This window comes from Talpa europaea, assembly GCF_964194135.1.
Source record: "Talpa europaea genome assembly, chromosome: 6".
NCBI lineage: Eukaryota > Metazoa > Chordata > Mammalia > Eulipotyphla > Talpidae > Talpa > Talpa europaea.
In genome coordinates, this window is record NC_140072.1 from 97,993,195 (window position 1) to 98,015,300 (window position 22,106).

At 37.5% G+C, this 22,106-nt stretch overlaps 1 protein-coding gene across 1 annotated transcript; it reads right to left on the reverse strand.

The window, feature by feature from the left end:
• Nucleotides 1-475: 475 nt before the first annotated feature.
• On the reverse strand, nucleotides 476-957 carry LOC311172139 (small nuclear ribonucleoprotein Sm D2-like; the record flags this gene model as incomplete). The annotated part of the gene is made up of 1 exon (XM_084235314.1): nucleotides 476-957. The coding sequence occupies one exon, from the start codon at nucleotides 955-957 to the stop codon at nucleotides 601-603; it is 357 nt and encodes a 118-aa protein (XP_084091440.1). The 3' UTR covers nucleotides 476-600.
• Nucleotides 958-22,106: the final 21,149 nt, after the last annotated feature.

The following is a 22,106-nucleotide window of genomic DNA, read 5'->3' on the forward strand; positions in this document are numbered from 1 at the left end:
TCCTGGTCAGGAAACAGATCTGTCTTGTATCCTGGAGGGAGATACTATCATTATCCTGTTTTGTACAGTTTGCTTTACAAACATCTTTGGAAAGAGAGCCTTGGACAAAAGTTGTTATGAAACATAGGAATGTAATGCCTCCCAATAGAAGCCAATACATAACTAGATACATTCCTAATAATTACTACAAAAACTGTTTACTTTTAAGTATACAGCATTGTACCAGTGAGTTGACATAATTTGAGTTCTGTATGAGAAAAGAAGCCATTTCTTATTATTTTCACTTAGAAAGTTCTACTCAATATTTTAGAATTTGGTTACTTAAATATTCATTGGCCATGGAGTTCAGAACTTTTAAGGAATTGGTAATTAAATGATATTTTAATTGAAAGTTGTTAGAAAAGTTAAGAATTTGTGCTTTGACAATGGATAATACAGATAGACACTTATGTAAAGATTTTTGTTTAGAGCAACACACATTGTTTTTATTTTGTTTTTATTTTTTTTTTTAAAAAACAAACAAACAGGACTTTATTATTCCCATCAGAAAGGGCAGGTCTTCACGAGCGAGGGCGTGCGTTCTGGCGGCAGGGAGAGGCCCTACTTGCCGGCAATGAGGGGGTCCCGCAGGACCACGATGACCGAGTCCCTGCGCAGGAACATCTTAGAGATGTAGAGGTCCTTGTTGACCGGCTTGGACTTCTTCTTGCCCTTGCCGCTCTTGGGCACCTCCGTCCACATCTCCTTCACGTTCTCCAGCACCATGTTGCAGTGCCTGTCAAAGGCCTTCACACGGCCCAGGAGCTTCTTGTTGTTTCGGCAGTTGATGAGCACTTGGGTATTATTCTTGACCGATTGTGTGAGCACAGAGAGGGAACCCGTGTTAAACTCCTCCTCCTCGCGCTTCTGCAGTTCCTCTGGGGTCATCTCACTCTTGGGCTTGTTGAGGTGGCTCATGGTGGCGGTGGCTGCGCTCCTGGGTCGCTCTCGTCTCCACCGCGTTGTCCGGCCTGGGAAGAACACATTGTTTTTATTTCCACGATAAACTCCTAGGTGTATTTTTATTGGAAAATTTATTCTTTAATGCATAAATTTCTTCACATTCATTTTTAAAATTAATTCCAAAAATATGTTGTCTTTAATAAGGGCATGGTTAAAAATTTTGGACTTATTATTGCCTGCTCAGTAAATAATCAATGATAGAGTGAACCCAAATGACTTGGATTATCAACAGGATAACTGAACTTTGAATGTTTTTTTGATTTAACTATGACAAAAGGACCCACATGGTGCTTTAAACATCCGGATCTTCTACCTGGGCATTGGTTGCAAAGCTGTGCATGTGACCTGAGGTGCAGCTGGATCTGAATTGAATGCCAACTCTGCTCCTTCTGTAACTTACTTAGAATATCTGGGCCTCAATTTCCTCATCTAAAAATGGTGGATAATGACTACTGAATCATAGGATGGTAGTACAGCCTAAATGAAATAAGTTATTCAAAGCTGATACATTCCTTTAATAATGTAAATCGAATATTGCAGTCAGTTCAGGACCATTACAAAGTATTTTTGATTACTTTCAGCTTGGGTGAAGCCTTAAATTCTTAGTTAAATTCCTTCTCTAAAGTACTCATTTATTGTCTATTATTTTTCTAGTTATCTAGGTGCATTGGGGAATTAAAATCATCCTTTAAAAATCATCCCATGGATATCAAAAGCTCATAAATTGTTAGATGCTAATGGGAAAGTCAAGAATCTGCTCTGACTTATTATTGCAGACGTGCACAGAGCTATCTAGGGAAAAGCAAGGGTTGACTTAAATTCCCAGAATAAGAAGCTTTGCAGATTTCAAAATATGTCACTCACTATGAAATTAATTCAATTATTTGCCAGCCACACACATACTAATCAGGTTGAAAGTGTGAAAGACCATGGGGAAGAATGGCCAGTTACCTTCCTATAACCAGTGCTGTTATTAAGAAATGATGACAGTACACATGGGTATACAGATACACACATGTACACACATACATGTATATATACACCCTCACATGGATATATATCACCCTGTGATGCCCTCAGTTTTATGGGAAATCAAGAACTGAATATTCAAAAACTAATTACAATTAATTAAGATGACTAAAAGAGCTATGACGGTTTGGGATTCTATTTTTATCAATTTAATCAATCTCTCCGATGTAGGAAAGAGGTTTTAGATTTGACAAACAACTTAAAGCTTTGCAGTGGGACTGGAAGGAGAAAGCACAGCGAGCTGAAGAATATTAAGTGAAGTTCTGTACTTTTCAACTAAACAGCTACACCATTCTGAATCAGAAGGCGGTCATGACTGAAGAGAGGGAGGAAGAGTTGATGTACTTCAGCAGATGGGATGATGGAAGATAAACAGTCAGGGACTTGCCTACTCCTGCCATATAAATCTCTATACTTGCTGATACCTTGCAGAGAACAGTATTATATGATGAGACAGCTCTTATAGCAGGTGTATGTGTGGTGTATATGTACATGTATGTGTGTGTACATGTGTGTATCTGTATACATATAAACACATACAGTATAAAATGTCTATTTATGTAACATATATATTTAGTCAATATGTCTTCAGATTGTGTGTAAAATGTTGTAGGCTTTTCTTAGCAGTGATTGGGTTAAATATTTATTTCTAGCTAAGTTACCATATGCCTAAACCTTTAAACTTTTCAAATGGTAGCTATTCTGAAGGGAGAAAAACAAAAGGAGTTGGAAAGTATTTCAAAGGTAGTCTCAAATAATTCTTGATGGAGATAATGGATGGAGGTAATGGATAACACTGATATTATTTCTGTTTATCCTGATTCTCATAAAATAAACACCTACCATGACCAGCCACTGTGCTGGGTGTGTAGTGAGGAGGCTGATCATGGTCACTGGCATATCTTAGCTCATTCACAGTGGGAGAGTAGACAGGGGAACACAAACTGTACATGCACACCCACAGGCAGAGAGATAAAAGTTTTGAATCTCGCCCTTGTTTTCGGCAACATTATAATATGGTAGGAAAGTGCACATTGGGCAGGTAGGACACACACGTTTTAAGTGGGTTGCTTGTGACCATCCATAATGTTTCTTGATAGATTCAAAATTGGAGTTAATTTTCACAGGTAATATTTTTTCCTGCATAATTGTAATCATTTTACTTTGAAAGACAGTGACATGATTGTTTTGTCTCATTTTCTATTTATGTATTTCATTCCCTTGGACCTGCATATAATCACAGATACAAATGTCCCACACCTTCTCCCTTTTATACAAACACAGCTGTAGCATAAATAAGGAAGTAAAATATGAGCTCAAGTGGAGGACGTTCAAACTCTAGGCTCTATTAGATAGGAAAATGGATATTCCAATAAATAGAGTTGTGGAGGCTGCTGCAAGTTATGGGCACAAAACTGCAGGGTCAGCATTTTTAAGATAGTGTCATGGATGAGTAGTTAATTAAGTAAAGGCATCCAACCCCAGTGGAATCTCAGGGAAATGAGGCCTACACTTTCTTCTCCTTGAACATCGGAACAAATTGGTCTTTGATTTCAGTGTAGCCCTCTCTTGGGTGATTCTGTCCTAAGTTCTGTTGCCATTACTTTGAAAATCTTTTTTGTTGAAATGACCTTAGTGTCACAGATAGCCATAGGCTAAATTTAATTGCTTTTCTAAAAATATAGTCTTTTCCTCCCAATAATTCCTTCAATTCATAACATGCTGGAAACTTTGTATATACTCTTCCTATTCTTTACCTTATCCATTTATTTATCACAAATGACAGATTTTTAATGGGTGGTATTTCTCTCAGCTTTCAGCTCCTAGCTTTTTTATTGGAAGTATTGAGACAGATAAAATTGTGTGTGTGTGTGTGTGTGTGTGTGTGTGTAAGTCATTTTCCCATTGAAATAATAAATCTTTATAGAATAGTGGCAGGATCTTTGGAAATTGTAGACTGAATTGCATAGTGACTATTAGCATATGTTGATGTGGTCAAATTCTCTATTTTTTCTTTACATATATATAAAATCAGGATAATATCTAATGCTTTTGTTGTATATTAAAGTTGAAAAACATTTAAAATAGTACCTAGTTCATAGGAAGTGCTTAATAATAAATGCCATTGTGGCTGTTATCTTTTTGCTCACTATTTTTGTATTATTTGTATTTTGAGACTTTGTAAAATGAAACACTTATAAATTTAACATGTCTTAAAAGGAACGTGAGAACTCTTTTAAAAATTTTATGTGACCAATAGAGTCTCTGATCAATTGAATTGATTGAAATCACACAGTTGGGGACTAAGAGGTCTTGAGGGCAGGAGTCAAGCTTGTTATGTTTATCACCCATGGTGCTTTATTCAGAGCAGGAGCTTAACACATTTGGACTAAACTCTAGGGTCTGATTTTAGTTCCTGTTGCTAACTAATTGTGAGGTTACTCAATTCACCTTTCTGGACTCGGGATTTTTGAGATCCTAAGGTCAGATTTGAAGAATGAAAGACCTGAGATTTAAATTCCAGCTCTGGTTCAAGGTATGTGGAGTTTCCTGGTTAGATATTCCTCTAAATCTAGATGCTTTAAACAGTTCTTTAACACTTATTTAACAGAGACAATGTTTTATTATGAAACTGATTTTCAGTAAGAAAAATGCAATTTATTAACAGATTCACTATTTTCTCTGGCTAAAACAGCATCAATATTCTGGGGGCAAAATAGTGAGAGTTTTTCTGTTTTGGTTTTTCTGGATTTTAATGTAAAATGTATATATGTGTTTTCTAAATCAAGCAAGTAATTGGGCGGTGTGTAGTGAAAGTCTGACATCTTGATAATAAAAATCTCACTTGCTTCGGTCCAAGAATATCAGTCATGTTCATTTGATTTCAGAATTTTGCAGGTAGTTAACAGCAGGTTACTCCAATAAGGTATAGGTGACAAGTTGTCTTTGTAGGATTGAATGAGCAGGTGGGAAGGGAGACATGCTTAGTTTTGTGCTCCTTGAGAGTGCTGTTTCTTTCATATTGTGCTAGCTGTATGAAGGATTGCATGATGATATTTGAGTTGATTGGTGTATAATACTTAAATAACCTTTTTGCACTCTAAAGAAATTGACTTCTAAGGAATTAGCTTATTGCCCTGAGATTGATTTGCCTGTGGTTCTACCAAATGCATAGACTTGGAGGAATTATTTAACAAATGCATAGACTTGGAGGTATTATTTTTAACCTCTCTTGTACATCATCTTCAAAGAGCAAGAGAGAAAGAAGAAAGGAAGAGAATTCACACCAGCTAAGTCTTTTCTCTTTCTGTTTAAATACAAACTTATCTAGAACTACCACTTCCTGCTTTTTCCCCATTGGCCAGGTCAAAAGCACATGACCACTGTTTGCTGAAGAGGATACTGGAGAAGGCAATATTTCATATTTCTATTAGTTTTTAGCTGTTGCTGATGCCATCCCTTTTCCTCTCTTTTAGCAAAAAGATTGACAATCCACAAGTTGATGGTGGGTATTGGGCCAGTCAAACCACAGGTATTTCAGACTGCCTCTAGGGATTTCTCGGTGTTAGAAGTACTGCTATATAACTCATCTAGTGAAACCTGGCAAATAGTAGGCCCACAAAAGATAATGTATTTCTCATGTCTAATACCCTGTAGACTGATAGATGCAATAATGATGTTTTAGAAAAAAGTACACACCCACATTTAATGTAGATACTGTTTTAAGATGTATCTCATTTTCAAAAGTGTTACAATATGAGGAAAGCATGCATCCCATCCTGAAATTTAGAAGCTGTGGCAGTAAATATGATTGTGATGAACCTGAAAATTTAATTATTTTACCATACATGACATTTGTTAGTAGGCAATAAACATATGGTTTCAACTCAGAAGTAAAAACAGAGATGATCCTTTTACATAATGTATACTTTCCTTTGAATGTAATAATTTTGTGGAAATACTTTAAAGTTAATATTGCAAAGCTGCCCCAAGTGTTTTTATACAATAAATGCCATAAAAATAACAATAGATATCTTCACGTATTAATAAAAACAACACTGAGAAATTTTTAAAGAAAACAATAAAAGGTGCAAAGGACATCTTTGAAAACATACAGACATAAAAGCCGTGCTGGGTCAGACTACCGATCTACCTATGGGAGGTACTGTTATCAACCCCAAAGGTTAAATGCTACCTTTAATTCAGACTCTCCTGATCGATACTGTTTATTTTCAGTTTAGATTAATTAGTAAACATGAGTAAAAACAGATACTAACTAGTAGTTGATCTGAGACTAATGGCGAAGTGTCATCAGTGCAAATCTTCTTAAGAAAAATCTTGGTTCTTAATAATTTTATATAAAGATGACTTTGTTCTCATTAACTAATTTTGCCTAATTTATCAATTTTTTTTAATATCAGAGGTTTTATATATCTATATCTATATATATATATATACATATCACATTTCTCTGTGTGTGTGTGTGTGTGTGTATGTGTGATGGTGGTGAATGTGTTAATGTTCATGCCAGGTCTGTGACTGCTCATAGTTCCTAAAGAAGTGTATATACTCCTAGAACAAAAGAAAACTAAAACTTAAGGGCCTCCCCAGTGGTGCAGTGGTTGAGCACTGGGTTGCAATGCTGCCTGCGGCCTCTGCGGCGCCGGTTCGATCCCCAGCTGCTCCCCAGCCACCGGAGGAGGGTCCCACATGGCGCGCAGACCTCTCCTGCCGCCCGCTGCTCCCCTCAGCAGTGTACTTCGGTCCTTCTGCCTGCTCTGCTCCCCGCTCTGGCTCTGGTGAATTCTCTCGCCCTCCTGCGCTTCTGACTGTACCCAGTGCATGTATAAACAAAACAAAACAAATAAATGAATAAATAAAACATGCCTCTATAAAACAAAAAAAAAAAGAAAACTAAAACTTAAAATCCCAATTTATGGAGAGTTTATTCTGACCTGGAATCTTCAATAAATTTATTACATAATTCTGAAACATCAGTAGTAGTTCTCAAATCCAGTTTTCAGGTATATTATAATGAAACACAAAGCATCTCTTATCAGTTGTTTCATCATAGTCTAAATTTATGTCACAATGTACACACAAATCTACACCCATGCATAATGCAAACACATGCATTCACACTTGTAAACAAACACATGGACACAAAGTTTTCACAAATATAGAATATATAAATTACATTTTAATATATAAATATATTTTAAAAGATTATGAAACAGTTTTGGAGAATAAAATATTTAATCATAAATAAAGACCCAGCTAAAGCAATGCAGCTGGGAGATTTGGGGATTAAAAAAAAAAATAGCCATTTGGTCCTATTATCACGTACTATATGCTACACAGCTTTAAATTTCTTGATTTAGTTATCAAAGTAGTGTATTATGTTAAAAATCAGTTCTTTAGAATCTTTGCTAAAGTGTACCTTATTTCAAGAAATTTTCTTTGAAGTAGGGGGTCAAATATAGTTTTCTGAAAAAGACCCCAGACACTTAGGATAATAGTTTGAGTTAATTCTATTTCGCTGGGTGAGGTCTCACTGTGGGGACACAATGCCCCACTTTGGCTGAGATGCTGTTTCCAATAAATATGGAAATTATGACTTCCAGTGCTGTGACCTGGTATGAAATCTCATGGGAAATAACTTGAAACTGTGTGATAGGTTTGAAATTAATTCCTGCCCCCTCCCTCCTGAAATATCCAGCCTGTATTTACAAGATATACCATTATTTCACAGCCATCCAGAAAGATGAATCAATGTACTTCTATTTTATAGAACGAAACCTCAGTGATAAGAATCTCCTAGACTGTATAGCCTTATTAGAGGATGAGTTGAATAAAGCCGACTGTGATTTGATGAGTTGAACAAAATGGCCCATGCCTTTGTAAGTTAAAGAGCTGCTCTTTGACCCTTCCTCCTGCTCTTTCTTTGACTTGCTTTAATGCCTCTCAGCACAGAATTATGATTGGGGTTTTTCCCTGAGCCAGATGCAGATGGTTTTGTAATGATGGGTTTCAAACTAAACGAATGTTCTCAACCTTGTGAAATCCTGGCAGAACAAAGGTGAAATGTGCCTGTCATTTTAAGATTTATTTGTTGAGGAACTGTGAGAGACTCATTATAGTGTAAATGTTGGAGGAGACTGTTATTAAGAATGGGAAGAGAAGGGAGCTGAAACAGTGTTCTGAATATCTCTGTAGATAAATTAGCTGGCACGCTGAGCATTTGTTAGTGCCGTTGTGTAAGGACTTAAATTCAAATGTGGTAACTGCCCACTGAGGTCAGGAAAATCTTAGCCTACAAGTGCTGCTTTGATCTCCTGCTCCACCAGGGTTGGAGGATAAGAAGGGTATGGCTAGGTCTCGCCTCTGCTGGATGTTTGTGGGCTGTAGAGCTTCGGGAGCAAAGACTTGTGGATGTGCCATTGATTTGTTTTTATTTTAGGGACCAGTATTTCTGAGTAGACCCCTTAACTTTCTGTATCGTCTGCGGTAGATTGCCTGTTCCCTTTAAATCGTGCTTTAGCAGTTGAAAAAGCTGTGGGAGATTAACCCTGCTTTGTTCATTTCTAACCACAGGGAAAGGAACTTTGTAAAGATTTAGTAGATTGATAAAAACAAATACTTCAGTGCAATATCTTGAACTCCTGGGAAGTTGGTTCTGAATAAAGTTAAGGTATGAGGATCCTGCTGGGGTTGGAATGCCCTGAAAGATGAGGAGCTATGAGCTGATGCGCTGACAGGCAGTGATGCCCCTAAGCAGCACTGATACAAGAGTTACACCTTCACCATAAAATCTGATCCGTACAGAATGTGGTGCTGCTCCTTTCGTGTCAGTGTGTGAAGTCCATTTATCTTTGCCTGTCATCTCAACAAACCTGATTTCTTTTATATGTGGGGACCCAAGCCTTAAGAAGTAGTAACTTGATCAAGGCCTCAAATTGAAGTATGGCAGGATTTCATCCATGGTCCTGTTTGCCCCAGTTTACCATGTGACACAGAATATCCACTTGCTGGTTGCCTGATTGATTTCCTTCTCTTAGTATACTTTCTAAGCCACTAGTCATTGATCACAGTGTCCCAGTATTTCCTCAGTGACTGATCTTGTTCCCTCCCACTAGGATCATTCCTTCCTGACATGTCTTCTTGCATCTCTGCCACCCACGATTTAGATGTGCTTGTTTCCCTGTCTATTCTTCAAAGGACTTTGGAGAAGGAAGCAGAGAATTCTGATTATTCATTTCAGAGTGTAATTATTCCTTTAGATTTATTGAACAACTGGAAAGTCACACTATAGGATTTTTTTTTTTTTTTTGCTAAAAAATAATGAGAGTGTCATAAAGAAAAAAAAATCATGGGTTCAAGAGTGTCCATAGTCACAAGTGGGTTGAGAAAATCCAGACAGGGGAAGGTTAGGGATGATACTGAAAAATAAACAGCAAGTTCCACTGGAGCTTGGGCAGATGCTGCATGATCTGCCTGCTTTTCAAGAGTCATCTTGTGTGTGTGTGGAGGCAGGGAGTGCTCACTAGCGTTGAGTGCACACCTCTGTTGGTTTTTTTTTTTTTTTTTTGGTATCCTTGGTTTAATGGGGTTTTGGGGTACAGAAGTATGTGATAACAGGGAAAAAAAGCTTACCCCTATGACTTGCCCCTATGTAGTACAGCATGAATGCTAGCTGAACGCCTAGTGTTTGGACCAACTTGACCCAAAGGGCAAAGCCCAAAAGAGGATCATAAACTGCTGCCCATGGGTTGTAGCCAGCCAGGAGTCACATACTGTTTATTGGCCAGCTCCAAATATGGCTAACTTTCTCCCAGCTCAAGAGTGAATAAGCACAAAGATGCCCAAAGTGGTGGCCCAGAAAAAAGTAATGTTAATAGTGGGTAGGTGTTGCTTTTAAAATTTTTAATTTAAGACATACAGTTAGGGGCTTCCCTGGTGGCTCAAGGGGTTAACACCACACTGTGAAGCAATCTGCAGCCTCTGCAGCACAAGTTTGATTCCCGGCCAGCCAGGGAGCAACCCACATGGTGTACCAGACTTCTCCTGTCTAGCCCACTGCTCCCCTCATCGGTGTGTTTCAGTCAGTCTGCCTGTTCTGTGTCCTGTTCTGTCTCTGATGAGTCCTCTCACCCACCGCATCTCTGGCCTGTACCCCAGCTCTTGTATGCATAAATTAAATACAAGTACCCTTTTAGTGTCTAACCTTCTAAATATTTTTTGTACATACGCATACCACCTATGTACCTAAACACATCCACAAAGATATTTTAAACTGTAAATAGTATTGTATTGGCCAGTAGTTCTGAAACATATCTTTTCAATTACTTTTCTTAGAGATTTTGTTTTAGATTACTATCTATGTCTACTTCATTCTTTTTACTAGCTGTGCATTACTCCATTGTGTGGGTGCTGCAGAGTTTATCATCTCCTATACGTTAAATTTTATGTGGATTCCCATATGGAATATAACAAACAACAGCACAATGAACTGCCTTGTACCTTTGTGGACATGTGTGAGAATGTCTATGGAACAGACTTCTAGTAGAAGGGTTACTAGATTGAATGGTGGTACACATTTTGCATTTTAATAGATACCAACAAATTTCCTCCAAAATAACTACCAATTTCTTTTCTCCTCAGAGTTATGTGAAAACATCCATTCCCCTATATGTATAGCAACACTAGACATTACCAAACTTCAAACTTTTATCTATTTGCTGGATGGCAAACAAGTTGCAATGGCATGGTTGAGAATGAAATCAAATGCGCTTTTATTCACTTACTAGTATGCAGTTCTTGAATCATAGAATGTGAACCTCATGTTTAAGATCTAAGAGAGGGCCTCCCTGGTGGCACAGCGGTTGAGCGCTGGGTTTCGAAGCTGCCCACAGCCTCTGCAGTGCCGGTTCAATCCCCAGCCACCGGGAGAGGGTCCCACATGGCACACAGACCTCTCCTGCCTCCTGCTGCTCCCCTCAGCAGTGTACTTCATCAGTCTGCCTGCTCTGCTCCCCGCTCTGGCTCTGGTGAATTCTCTCACCCTTCCGTGCTTGTATAAAAAAAAAAAAAAAAAAAAAAAACACTGTACCCAGTGCTTGTATATATATATATAAAGATCTAAGAGAATTTTTATCTTGAAACTTGAATTGTTGATTCTAAAATTCATTCATTCAGAAGAAATAGGTAATCTAATTAAAATTTTGAGGGGAAAAAATGGTAGTGGAAAAAGAATTATCTTACAAGATATCCAGTATGCCCTCAATAACCCATCTAAGAATCAACTGACAAGACAGTGGTTAACCTTGGAGGGACATGAAAGATCCAGTATATGAAATAATTTAGTATATGATAAAAATGGTATCAAAATTAATGAAAAACCAAGTAATTTCTTAAAATATTTTGTTTATCATTTAAAATAAAAATGAAAACCATAATAAAATAATAACATTACAGTAAGGCTAAAAAGAAAATGTAACTTAATCCATCTATAACTTCAAAGAAATGCTAAAATAAAAGACATTTTAATGTACTAAATTTAGACATTTGGATGATTAAAAAAAATGCACCGTATAAAAAATCAAATGATACTGAAAACTGGAAAAAAATATTTGCAACACATATGATAGCCATAAGGTTAATAATATCAATACTTGGGCCTGCCTGGTGGTGCAAGGGGTTAAGCATTGCTCTTGGAAGCAATCCACAGCTTCTGCAGCACGAGTTCGATCCCCGGGCTGCCAGGGAGAAACCCACATGGCAAGGCAGACCTCTCCTGTCTTGCCTGCTGTTCCCTTCAGCAATGTATTTCGGTCAGTCTGCTGTTCTGTTCCCCATTCTGTCTCTGTTGGATCCTCTTACCCCCTGCATCTCTGGCCTGTGCCCCAGCTCTTGTATGCATAAATAAATACAGCTCTTGTATGCATAAATAAAAACATAAAACAAAAATAATATCAATACTTAAAGGAATTTCTTAAATCCATAAAGAAAACTAACATTTTCAATAGAAAAGGGAACAAAGAGCATGAAAAAGTAAAATGTAAATCCTTCCCTACTAATGTCACCCCAAGAAGGGCTAACTACTCAAGGAAACTGGGTGTTTCAAAGTAAGTTGACAGATAAGTACTGCTTTTGTGTAAAGATACTGCTCTTTGTCTTGATGACAATGGAAAACATTCTTATTTTAAAGAATATGACATTAGAAGGGAGTATATGACAAGCCACATTTTTACAATTAAATAACTTACAAGACTGTGATTATAGATACAACATTACAATCACATAGTTAGAGGAACTATGTAAGATGCCTTAATTTTAGCCAAAAATAAATAATAAAAGGTGCTTACATATAGAAATTGTATTTTCAATTTTGTTTTAAAGATACTGTTCCCCCTTTACTTGTCCTGAAATAAATAAGCAGTTTTTTTTCCACCATTCTGCTGACTCACACTCTCATCTCCATCCTCACTGCTCCGGTAGGGACAAGAACTTGAGTGCACCCAGGCTCAGATTCCCTGGTCCTCAGCGGCTCTTCTAAGAAGCAGAAGAGGCAGAGATGTCTCTGTGCAAGCTGGAGGAGCCTCAGGTTTGCTCAAGGACTAAGTACTGGAAAGAGAACCCCAGCAGTGTATTGTCAGGAGGATGCAGAATTTGCAGCCTTTGCTATGCTGTGGCCAAGACTGAACTTGGCCCTGACCCGCAGCTGTGTTTTCTGCTGTAGAAGGGAGTCCTGTGCTGCCAATAGCTATAGTTTTACCCTAATAAAAAATAAGTCCAAGATTAAGTAAAAGATATGCATAGCAATATTATTAAAAATAGCAAAAAATGTACAAAGTCATCCACAAATAGAGGAATACTTAAATAAATTATGTCACCTTCATAAGGTAGAATATTATTGCAGCCATTAAAGACTCATGTTTTTAAAGACCATTTAACCAAATGGGAAAACACATTTATTATGTTAAATGAATAAAGCAGAATTCAGAATGCTATTTATGGTATGAGTCCATTTTACATAAAGAAAGAAACAAGTAGGTATGTAAGAAGAAACTAGAGTGGAATATTAGTGGATGTTATGTCCAAATGCATATTTTTATGCATTTTCCCCAAATTTTATATTGTGAGTAAATATTTTATAAGTTTTTCTCTCCCGTTCTCTCCATATACATTAGTGAAGTCTATAAGAAGTTAATTGTTTTATTTCATGTGTGTGTCTTTATTTGTAAAGTGGGGAAGTTTCAGCTTTTGAAATTAAAAAAAAAAATCAAGATCCGTTTGGGGGGCTATGTATTCATGGCAGCATGCTTTAATTGAGGGGCCAGTGTATGAATTATATTCCAGTTTTTTTTTTTTTAGATTTATTTATTTATTTATGCATGCAAGCACTGGGTACAGTCAGAAGCGCGGGAGGGTGAGAGGATTCACCAGAGCCAGAGCGGGGAGCAGAGCAGGCAGAAGGACTGAAGTACACTGCTGAGGGGAGCAGCGGGAGGCAGGAGAGGTCTGAGCGCCATGTGGGACCCTCCTCCTGTGGCCGGGGAGCAGCCGGGGATCGAACTGGCGCTGCAGAGGCTGCAGGCAGCTTCGCAACCCAGCGCTCAACCGCTGCGCCACTGGGGAGGCCCTATATTCCAGTTTTAAATGACAGGGGGTAGGGCTTCCACATTTTATTGCTATGCTGCTCTTCTTGGAATATTATAGCCACACCAGTGTGAAAATAGCATTAAAGGACCATGAAGCAGGAAAAAAAAAAAGGAAAATAAAGATGTGGTATAATTAAGGGCAAAGGCTAAACAAGTGAAAATGGATACTCCTCTAACAAAATTGCAGTTACCTGTTCTTAATTTTCTCATATATGTTGGTAACCTCTGCCTCTGGAAAGAATCAGTTATAAAAAATGCCCGTATATGGTGTTTCTGAACCACCACAGTTTGCATACATACCTTCCCCACAATGCTGGCTAACATGGACACAAGAAGTATATGTGTCAGGATGGAGTTTACAAGGAGGCTTCCATGATGCTGCTAATGTGTTTCTTGGGTGGGAATATGTGGGTGTGTTTGCTTTGTGATAAGTCATTAAGTTGTCTACTGTTCTGTGTAATTCTGTTTTAGGAACAAGTATTTAAACAAAACATTTTGGACTCTTATCTTGGCAAAGAGTTATTAAAAATTAAAGATGTCTTTGGGTGGTGTCAGAAATTAGAAAAGGTTTCAGAATGCTGACTGACATTGTGTTTTCAAACATTTTTAAAACAATTTTTAAAACATTTTTAAAACAATTCCCATTAGAAGAATTTCCCCTAAGGCTAGAGCGAGAAAACTATATGAGAGAACATCTATAACAATATTCATAGGAGCTTTATTTGTAAAAAATCAATAAAATTAGAAACCAACTACAGGCCCAACATTGGGACATTGTTGAAGATGTGCAATCTGTGTAGCCAGGTACACTGAGGCAGGGCGACTTTTGTTTGTATGAAAAGTTATATGAGTAATTTGCTGAGTTTAATAGCAATTTCCAGATCCTTTCTCTAATACAGACGCACACTCACATACACACTCACATATACACACCCAGAATCACATTTTAAAAAACATTCATATCTAAATGGTTTGAAACACCAGTCATTAAAATTTCAGCAGAATGTATCATGGATTTTCTGCAGCTTTGTGCTTTCTTCTGTTTTACCTTAAGTGTTTCTGGGAAAAAAAAATACAGATAGATCTGACTTTGTAAAACCTGAAGAAAATAATAAAACAAAAGGAACAAAAGCACCTGAAAAGCATTTTTGTTTGTTTTCCACCCGTTATCTATGCTCTCCTTCCCCAATAGGTATCAGGGTTTTAAGTTAAAATAATAGGAAAAGAGAAAAGGTAAACCTATATGAATAAACCATATTTTTATTGTTTTAATGATGTTAGATGATAACACTGAAAGAGCTGAAGCTTTTACTACAAAGAGTTTCTTAAAAATGAGCAGAATGAGGGCCTCCCTGGTGGCACAAGGGGTTAAGACACAAACTGTGAAGCTCTCTGCAGCCACTACAGCAGGAGTTTGATCCCCCAGCCAGCCAGGAAGCAACCCACATGGTGCAGCAGACCTCTCCTGACTTGCCCGCTGCTCCCCTCAGCAGTGTACTTTGGTCAGTCTGCCTGTTCTGCTCCCCAGCCTGTCTCTGGTGAATCCTCTCACCCCCCCCCACATCTCTGCCCTGTACCCCAGCTCTTGTATGCCTAAATAAATAAATTTTTTTTTCTGCTTTTTCAACTTTATTTCCAAAACTTGTAAACAAGAGGTATCACTGTCTATGTTTGAATCAACTAACTGATCAGGAAGAGAGATTATGATAAAACCCACCCAAATAACCATGTAAATAGAGTAAAAATTAGGGAAATATGCTTAAGTTTCCTTTACTTCATATTAAATTCATCTGTTTAGACACAAAGGCTTTTATTACTTATGCCCTAGTCCCCTCTTTGGGGGGGGGGAGAATTACTATTAAAAATTGTTATGATAACAGACCTACTTGTTACTAATATGATTTAAACATGTCTTAAGAAAACAAGTTCCTGGGGCCTCCCTGGTGGGGCAGGGGTTCAAGTCTCAGCCCTATCAAGCTATTGCCAGTCACTGCAGCCTGAGTTTGATCCCCTGTCAGGGAGTTACCCACATGGTACAGCAGACCTCTCCTGTCTTGCCTGCTGCTCCCCTCAGCAGAGTATTTCAGTAGATCTGCCTGTTCTGCTCCTGACTCTGTCTCTGGTGATTTCTCTCACACCTCCGTACCTCTGGCCTATATTCCAGTTCTTACATACATAAATACATAAAAATAAATCTTAAAAAAACCCAAATTCCTTACAAAGCAAAAGAATATCTATTTAAACTTTACTACAGAAGGTTCTTTAAAGATACTGATGTTTTCAAGGCCCTATGCTTACAATAGTTGGTTATATTTTCTCTTCCTACAGCAGGAGTTTGATCCCCCACAGAATTGTTTAACTTTGGTCATGCAGATGTGGGTACTTCCACTTCAGGGTCTAGGGCATGCCGTGTACAGTGACAGCTCATCCAGCCGACAGCCTGGCCCACCTGTGACCTCCTCCCTCCAGCAATTATCATCAGGAGCTGACTGCACCCAGGGTCTCTCAGGCTCCTCGTGCCATGATAAGGAGGCTTCCCGTAGTGTCCCTGACATTGCACTGTGCTGTAAAGCCAACTGCAAATGCTCGGTGGGGCAACACATGTGTGTGGGACTCTGTAGTGGCTCCTTTCTAATAAACACTATTGATAACAGTGATAGAACTTATTATCAGGGTTAAATAAGAAAACCACCAGATGCCCTGTTCCTACTTTTGATATTGTGCATCCCTGGAAGAGGTGATCCATATTTTCTTTGATTTTAGTAAAAACATATAACTTGATACCTACCTTCTTAATTATTATTGCTATTATTTTAACAACCAAGTATGAGAGCTGTGGGCATTTCATAAATGGCCTTTATTATGTAGAGTTAATTTTCTTCTTTTTCCAGTTTGTTAAGTGTTTTTTTTTATTTTATCTAATTATTCACATCTATTGAGATGATCATGATCATGTGATTTTTGTCTTTCGTCCTGTTAATATGTAATGCCATATTGATTGATTTTTCCTGTGTTAACGTATACTTAAATTCCATTGATAATTCCAGCTTGGTCATGGCATGAGAGCCTTTTAATGTGCTGTTGAATTTGATTTTCTAGTGTTTTGTTGAAATTTTTCATGTTCTGAAGATTTTTACATTCAACAGAAATGTTGGCCTATAATTCTTTTGTGTGTCTTCATATGGCTATTATCAGGGTAATACTGGTCTCATCTAATGAATTTAGAAGTATTCTTTCTGAGTTTAAGAAGAGTTGGCGTTAATTCTTATTTAGGTGTTTGGTAGAATACACCAGTGATGTCATTTGATCCTCAGCTTTATTGGTTTGTTTTGGGTTGCTGATTTAATCTTCTTATTCATTATAGTTCAATTTTTCTATTTCTTCATCACTCAGTCTTGTGGTGTGTTTCTAGGAATTTATCCATTTTTATAGGTTATTCAAGCTATTCATATATGATTTTTCATAGAAATTTCACAATCCTTTTTATTTTTATTCCTGAAATATTAGTTGAAATATTTCCTTTCATTGATGATTTTATTTGTGAAGTCTGTCTTTTCTTGGTTAGTCTAGGTTTGTTAATTTTTCAGAAATTTTGTTAATTTTTCAGAAAACCAACTCTTTGTTGCATTGATTTACCCATTTTAAAAATACCTCTTAGTGAGATATAATTTGCATAACATAAAGTTCATCCTTTAAAATTATATAATTCAGTGATTTTATACATATATATAGAGTTATGTAGCCTTTATCACAGTCTCAGTTTAGAACATAATATTTTTTTAGAACACTTTCATTATCCCAGAAAGAAACTTTATAATCATTAGCAGGTTAAGCCATTTTAATTATATAAATATGATGGACTCCAGAGAATCAATTTTGACTGTAATATGTTATAATGAACTTTCGATAACCAATTTTTCTAAGATTTATTTTATTTATACAAGAACTGGTGTATAAGCCAGATGTGTGGGAGGGTGAGAGGATTCACCTAAGACAGAGCGGGGAACAGAACAGTCAGAATGACCAAAATACACTGCTGAAGGGTACAGCAGGCAAGATAGGAGAGGTCTGCTGTGCTATGTATGTTGCTCTGTGGCCAGTAGGGATCGAACTGGCACTACAGAGACTGTGGACAGCTTCACAGCACTGTGCTCAACCACCTGTGCCACCAGAGAGGCCCTCAATAACCAATTTTTACTATAATTACTATGGTGAACTTTTGGAGATAGTTTAGCTAACAACAAAATTAAGATAAATGTTTTATTATTAACTAGTGTAAATTTTTATTATCATTCAGAAATATTTCCTAAGAATGGCTTTTACCACTCAGAAATACTTGTTATAAAATGTGAGACTTAATATTTCTTTACAACTATACTTTATGTAAGAAATTTTGCTGCTCCTGATGAGGTGAATAAAAGATGGTGATAAATGATAGAGTGAAATTTATTGTGTTTATGGCACAAAGTATTGAGTTGTGGAAGGCACAGATCAGAATGCTAATGATTTATATTATGAATAAGATCATGAAAGCCTTGGAGAAAAATGTTGAGAAGAATTTAGGATAATTAATTAGTTGCCAGGTATATTTTTATACAAATTTCCCTGGAGGCAAGCATTAATTTTTAAATCTACTTTATAGGAAATTCTTGGCTAATACTTTCTGGAGCCATAAATTCTGCTTTCTCTTTACTCTTTTGGAAAGCATCTATAACTCTATTCCTAACCCTTCAGCAAAAAAAAATAATAATAATAATTATCCTTTATCGCTGATGACAGGTGGGGTATCAAAAAAATGCCCTTTCTATCCATTTAGAACCACTTGTCAATTATTATCCAATTCACTTTTACATCTTCCTCAACCATCAAGAAGAGTTGTCACTCAAAAATGGTGCCCTCTAACTAGCGACTTACAATAATATAACTGTAATATATACAGAGTACATCTGTGTTTTTATTTCTGACTTCTTAGCTTTTTTTTTCTCACTGTTAACCTGGCCAGTCACTATGAGATCTACTTCTCCCTTCCAAGTTGTAATATTCACCATCCTATTCAAGATGAGCCTTCCTGGGATATTAGTCTGTTCTCTCTGACAGCTTCACAGAGGTCAGCTTCTAGAGTAGTTGAAACAGTTTTTCCTTTGGCTTTCTTTCCTGCAGTCACCCCTCATCAAATCTTCCTACCAAACAAATCACCAAGTATTCTTTAATCATACAGTATTAACATTCATATGTGATGATGACTTTTGATAGTGACAATATGAAGGACTAAAAAAAATTCTGTGGAATTGGCAAAACAGAAAAGAAAGTGGCCACTCTGAATGTAATATCAGAATCTTGGAGAGCATTTAGGGAATCCTTTTTTATGAGGCCAGTGCATTAGTAGGCTGGAGAGCAGTGTGGCATTGCTGGAATCATGAAGAGCAAGGTATCATGCCAGGGACAAGCCCAGGCCTCTGGGCAAAGCTCCCGACTGCTGAGAGGTTTACTTGTTTTGCAAACTGTACAAGTAATTGGTTGTTAAGTCACATTCTGTGGTTGCTGGCACTATTGTGTAAAGTGGTTTTACAAAAGAGGCATTGCTAGAATGCATTCGAATGATGATTTTAAGATTGAACTAGCTCTGTTGAAATAACCTAAATTACATGCTCTAACATAGTTTTTCCCAAGTGGCTAAAATCACTGGCTTAAGATATTTAAAATGTCAGAAATGTATATTCTTAATAAGGTTGGAGAGTCAGCTATACTTTGGGGAGTATCACAGGTCTTCACCATCATCTAAGTAGACCTTTGAGACCACATGAATCGTGACTTGATTTCTCTCATTATAAATAAATCCAAAATGACTGATGCATTCCGACATCTAGACAGGGCTGAACCAGATGTGTGACTGAGTCATGTTTGCAAGTTCCTTGCTTCAAATCCTTCAATGTATACTTAGCATTTAACATTTAAACATTTAGACTGAAGGATTATTTTTCTAAGTATTGTACTTCTTGATGCCTAACAGATGGATCTATGGATGCATGTGTGTATGTGTGTGTGTCTGGGTGAACTGGGCTGAATAAAGGAAAGGCATCTTCCCCAGGCACCATTGCATGCCAGGGAAATATCATCAGTAGAAGAGGGAAACAGCTCCTGTTAGCTGAGGTTTTCACATGTAACACTTGGGCTAATGGCAAAACAGAATTTACCCAACTCCCGTAAGGGGATGGGAGTAAAACAACAATAAGTGTTGCTGTTGTCGAACTATCTTTAGTGAATATTTTCATAACAATAACGCAAAATAATCACTAACATTGATTAACTATTTCTATTGAATAGTTTTCACCCTGTTCAGCTAGCTTCACTGCCACCCTGGGTTAGAATCACCTCAATTCATCAATTCACAGTCAGTTGAAATTCTGATACTGAGTGGTGTTTTATTGCAGTTTATTAATTGAAAATGGTTGTTTAAAAGTTTATTTTCTTTTACTGAGATAGAATTGATGTATAATATTATATTAGTTTCAGGTGTACAACATACTTATTTGATTTATATATATGTTACCAAACTATCACTAAATAGTCTAACATCCACCATCACACCTACTTACAATTTATTTTCTTGTAATGAAAACCTTCAAGATGTACTCTTAGCAACTTTCAAATATATAGTACAGCATTATAAACTATTGTCACTGTGTTGTTCAATTACTTTCAATAACTCAATTTAAAAGTGTGCTTTGGAAGAATTTGCTTGGTTTGGTAAGTCATAAAAGAACATTGAATGGAAAAAAGGACAAGAGAAAAATGGAAAAAAATTTTAATGACATTAAAATAAAAAAAACAAAAGGAAATTTGAAAGCCATTTTGTGACTTTGTAACTATAACTGTGTGTTACCATTGTCCTAATGAGTATGAGTAACTAATAATGAGAGACAAAAAAAAAAAATGTGATATAAAGGAGGCTGATACTAGGGAAAGTGATATGCTCATTCACAAACTAGCCCTGCAAATTAACCATGAAGAAACACACACTTGTCTTAATACGAAATAACTTTTCCTTAATAAATTGTTGAGTAAATGCTTTGAAATCAACATTTTTGAATGGATAATGATGTTGGAGGAGTGAGGGTTCTTGGATCCCTTAGCGAATGAATCCAACAAAGTCATCTTAAGAGGCTGAATTTGAGTATGTTAAGAAAAAAGAGGACCCTGAGGGCAGAGAGCTGCATTTTTAAAAGTTCAGGGGTAGCCTTTGATATTGTTCTTAGGTAGAATTCCTCACTTTGTTCTTGGTGGAATTTCTCACGTTGGAGAAATTTCTCATGTTGGCTTGCTTTGCTATAAAGATTGTTAACTATTTCTACCCCTACCTCTGGTTCCTGGTCTTGTGATGTTTTCATAGTTGTTTTAGTGAATCCTCCCTATCATCCCTATCACTGCCTCTGGCTCCTCCAGGAGACAGGCAGCTTGGGTGACAGGAGTCAAGGTGTTTGGCTTTGCCAGCAGGTGTTCTCTTCAGCACTCAGCAACAGGGCCAGAGAATTTTGTTAGTGATGGAACAGTCTTTTAAGTTTCCATGAATGCAGTTGGAGCCAGTTAGTGGCTGGTTAATCATGAAGAATGTGTATAGTGTATAGGGTGAGCACTTCAATGAGTTAACAGTTATTCCTAAAGAGGGAATACACCTCAGTGATCAGAGTTAAATGTTACTTATTCCTAAAATTTTAAGCAAGACTAGGGGAGTTTTTTGTTCAAAATGGAGGGACTCGTACTACAGGTACCAACCTGTAGCTTTCTGGGGTACCTACATAATTCACTCTTAGTGTGTGTGTGTGTGTGTGTGTGTGAGAGAGAGAGAGAGAGAGAGAGAGAGAGGAGAGAGGAGAGAGGAGAGAGGGAGAGATTGTGTGTGTGTGTGTGTGTGAGAGAGAGACAGAGAGACAGAGAGGAATGAGAAGGTACAAGTGTTGTCTTTTTAGAGTCTGTGGGTTTGGAGTCTTGGGTTCACTCTGGGGACGGTTTCACCAGAGCTCCCTTTTTAGCAATACACAGGGAGTTTCCAGGAGAGTTTCTCCATGAGACAGAGATGTTAGTTATATTTTAAAGAACAGGTTTATTGGGGAAAGGGACAAAAGACACAAGTGGGCAGGAAGAGCTGCCCCAGAAGGGACAGGTTTGCTGAGAGAGGCCTGCATGGTCGCAGGCGGGCGGCCTTGAGGAGAGCTGCCTCAGCTGAGGGAGGTCAGTGAGGAGAAATCCTTGCAGGTGCAGGTCATGGGCAGGCAAGAAGGCTGCTGCCCTGCAGAGGACAGAGTTGGTTAAAAGAAGCACCCGCATGGTCACAGGTGGGTAGATGGAGCAGTGCTCTGAGCCAGTGCAGACACTGCTCTGATACAGTCTGCTTCTGTTTGGGAGGGGTCACTCCTT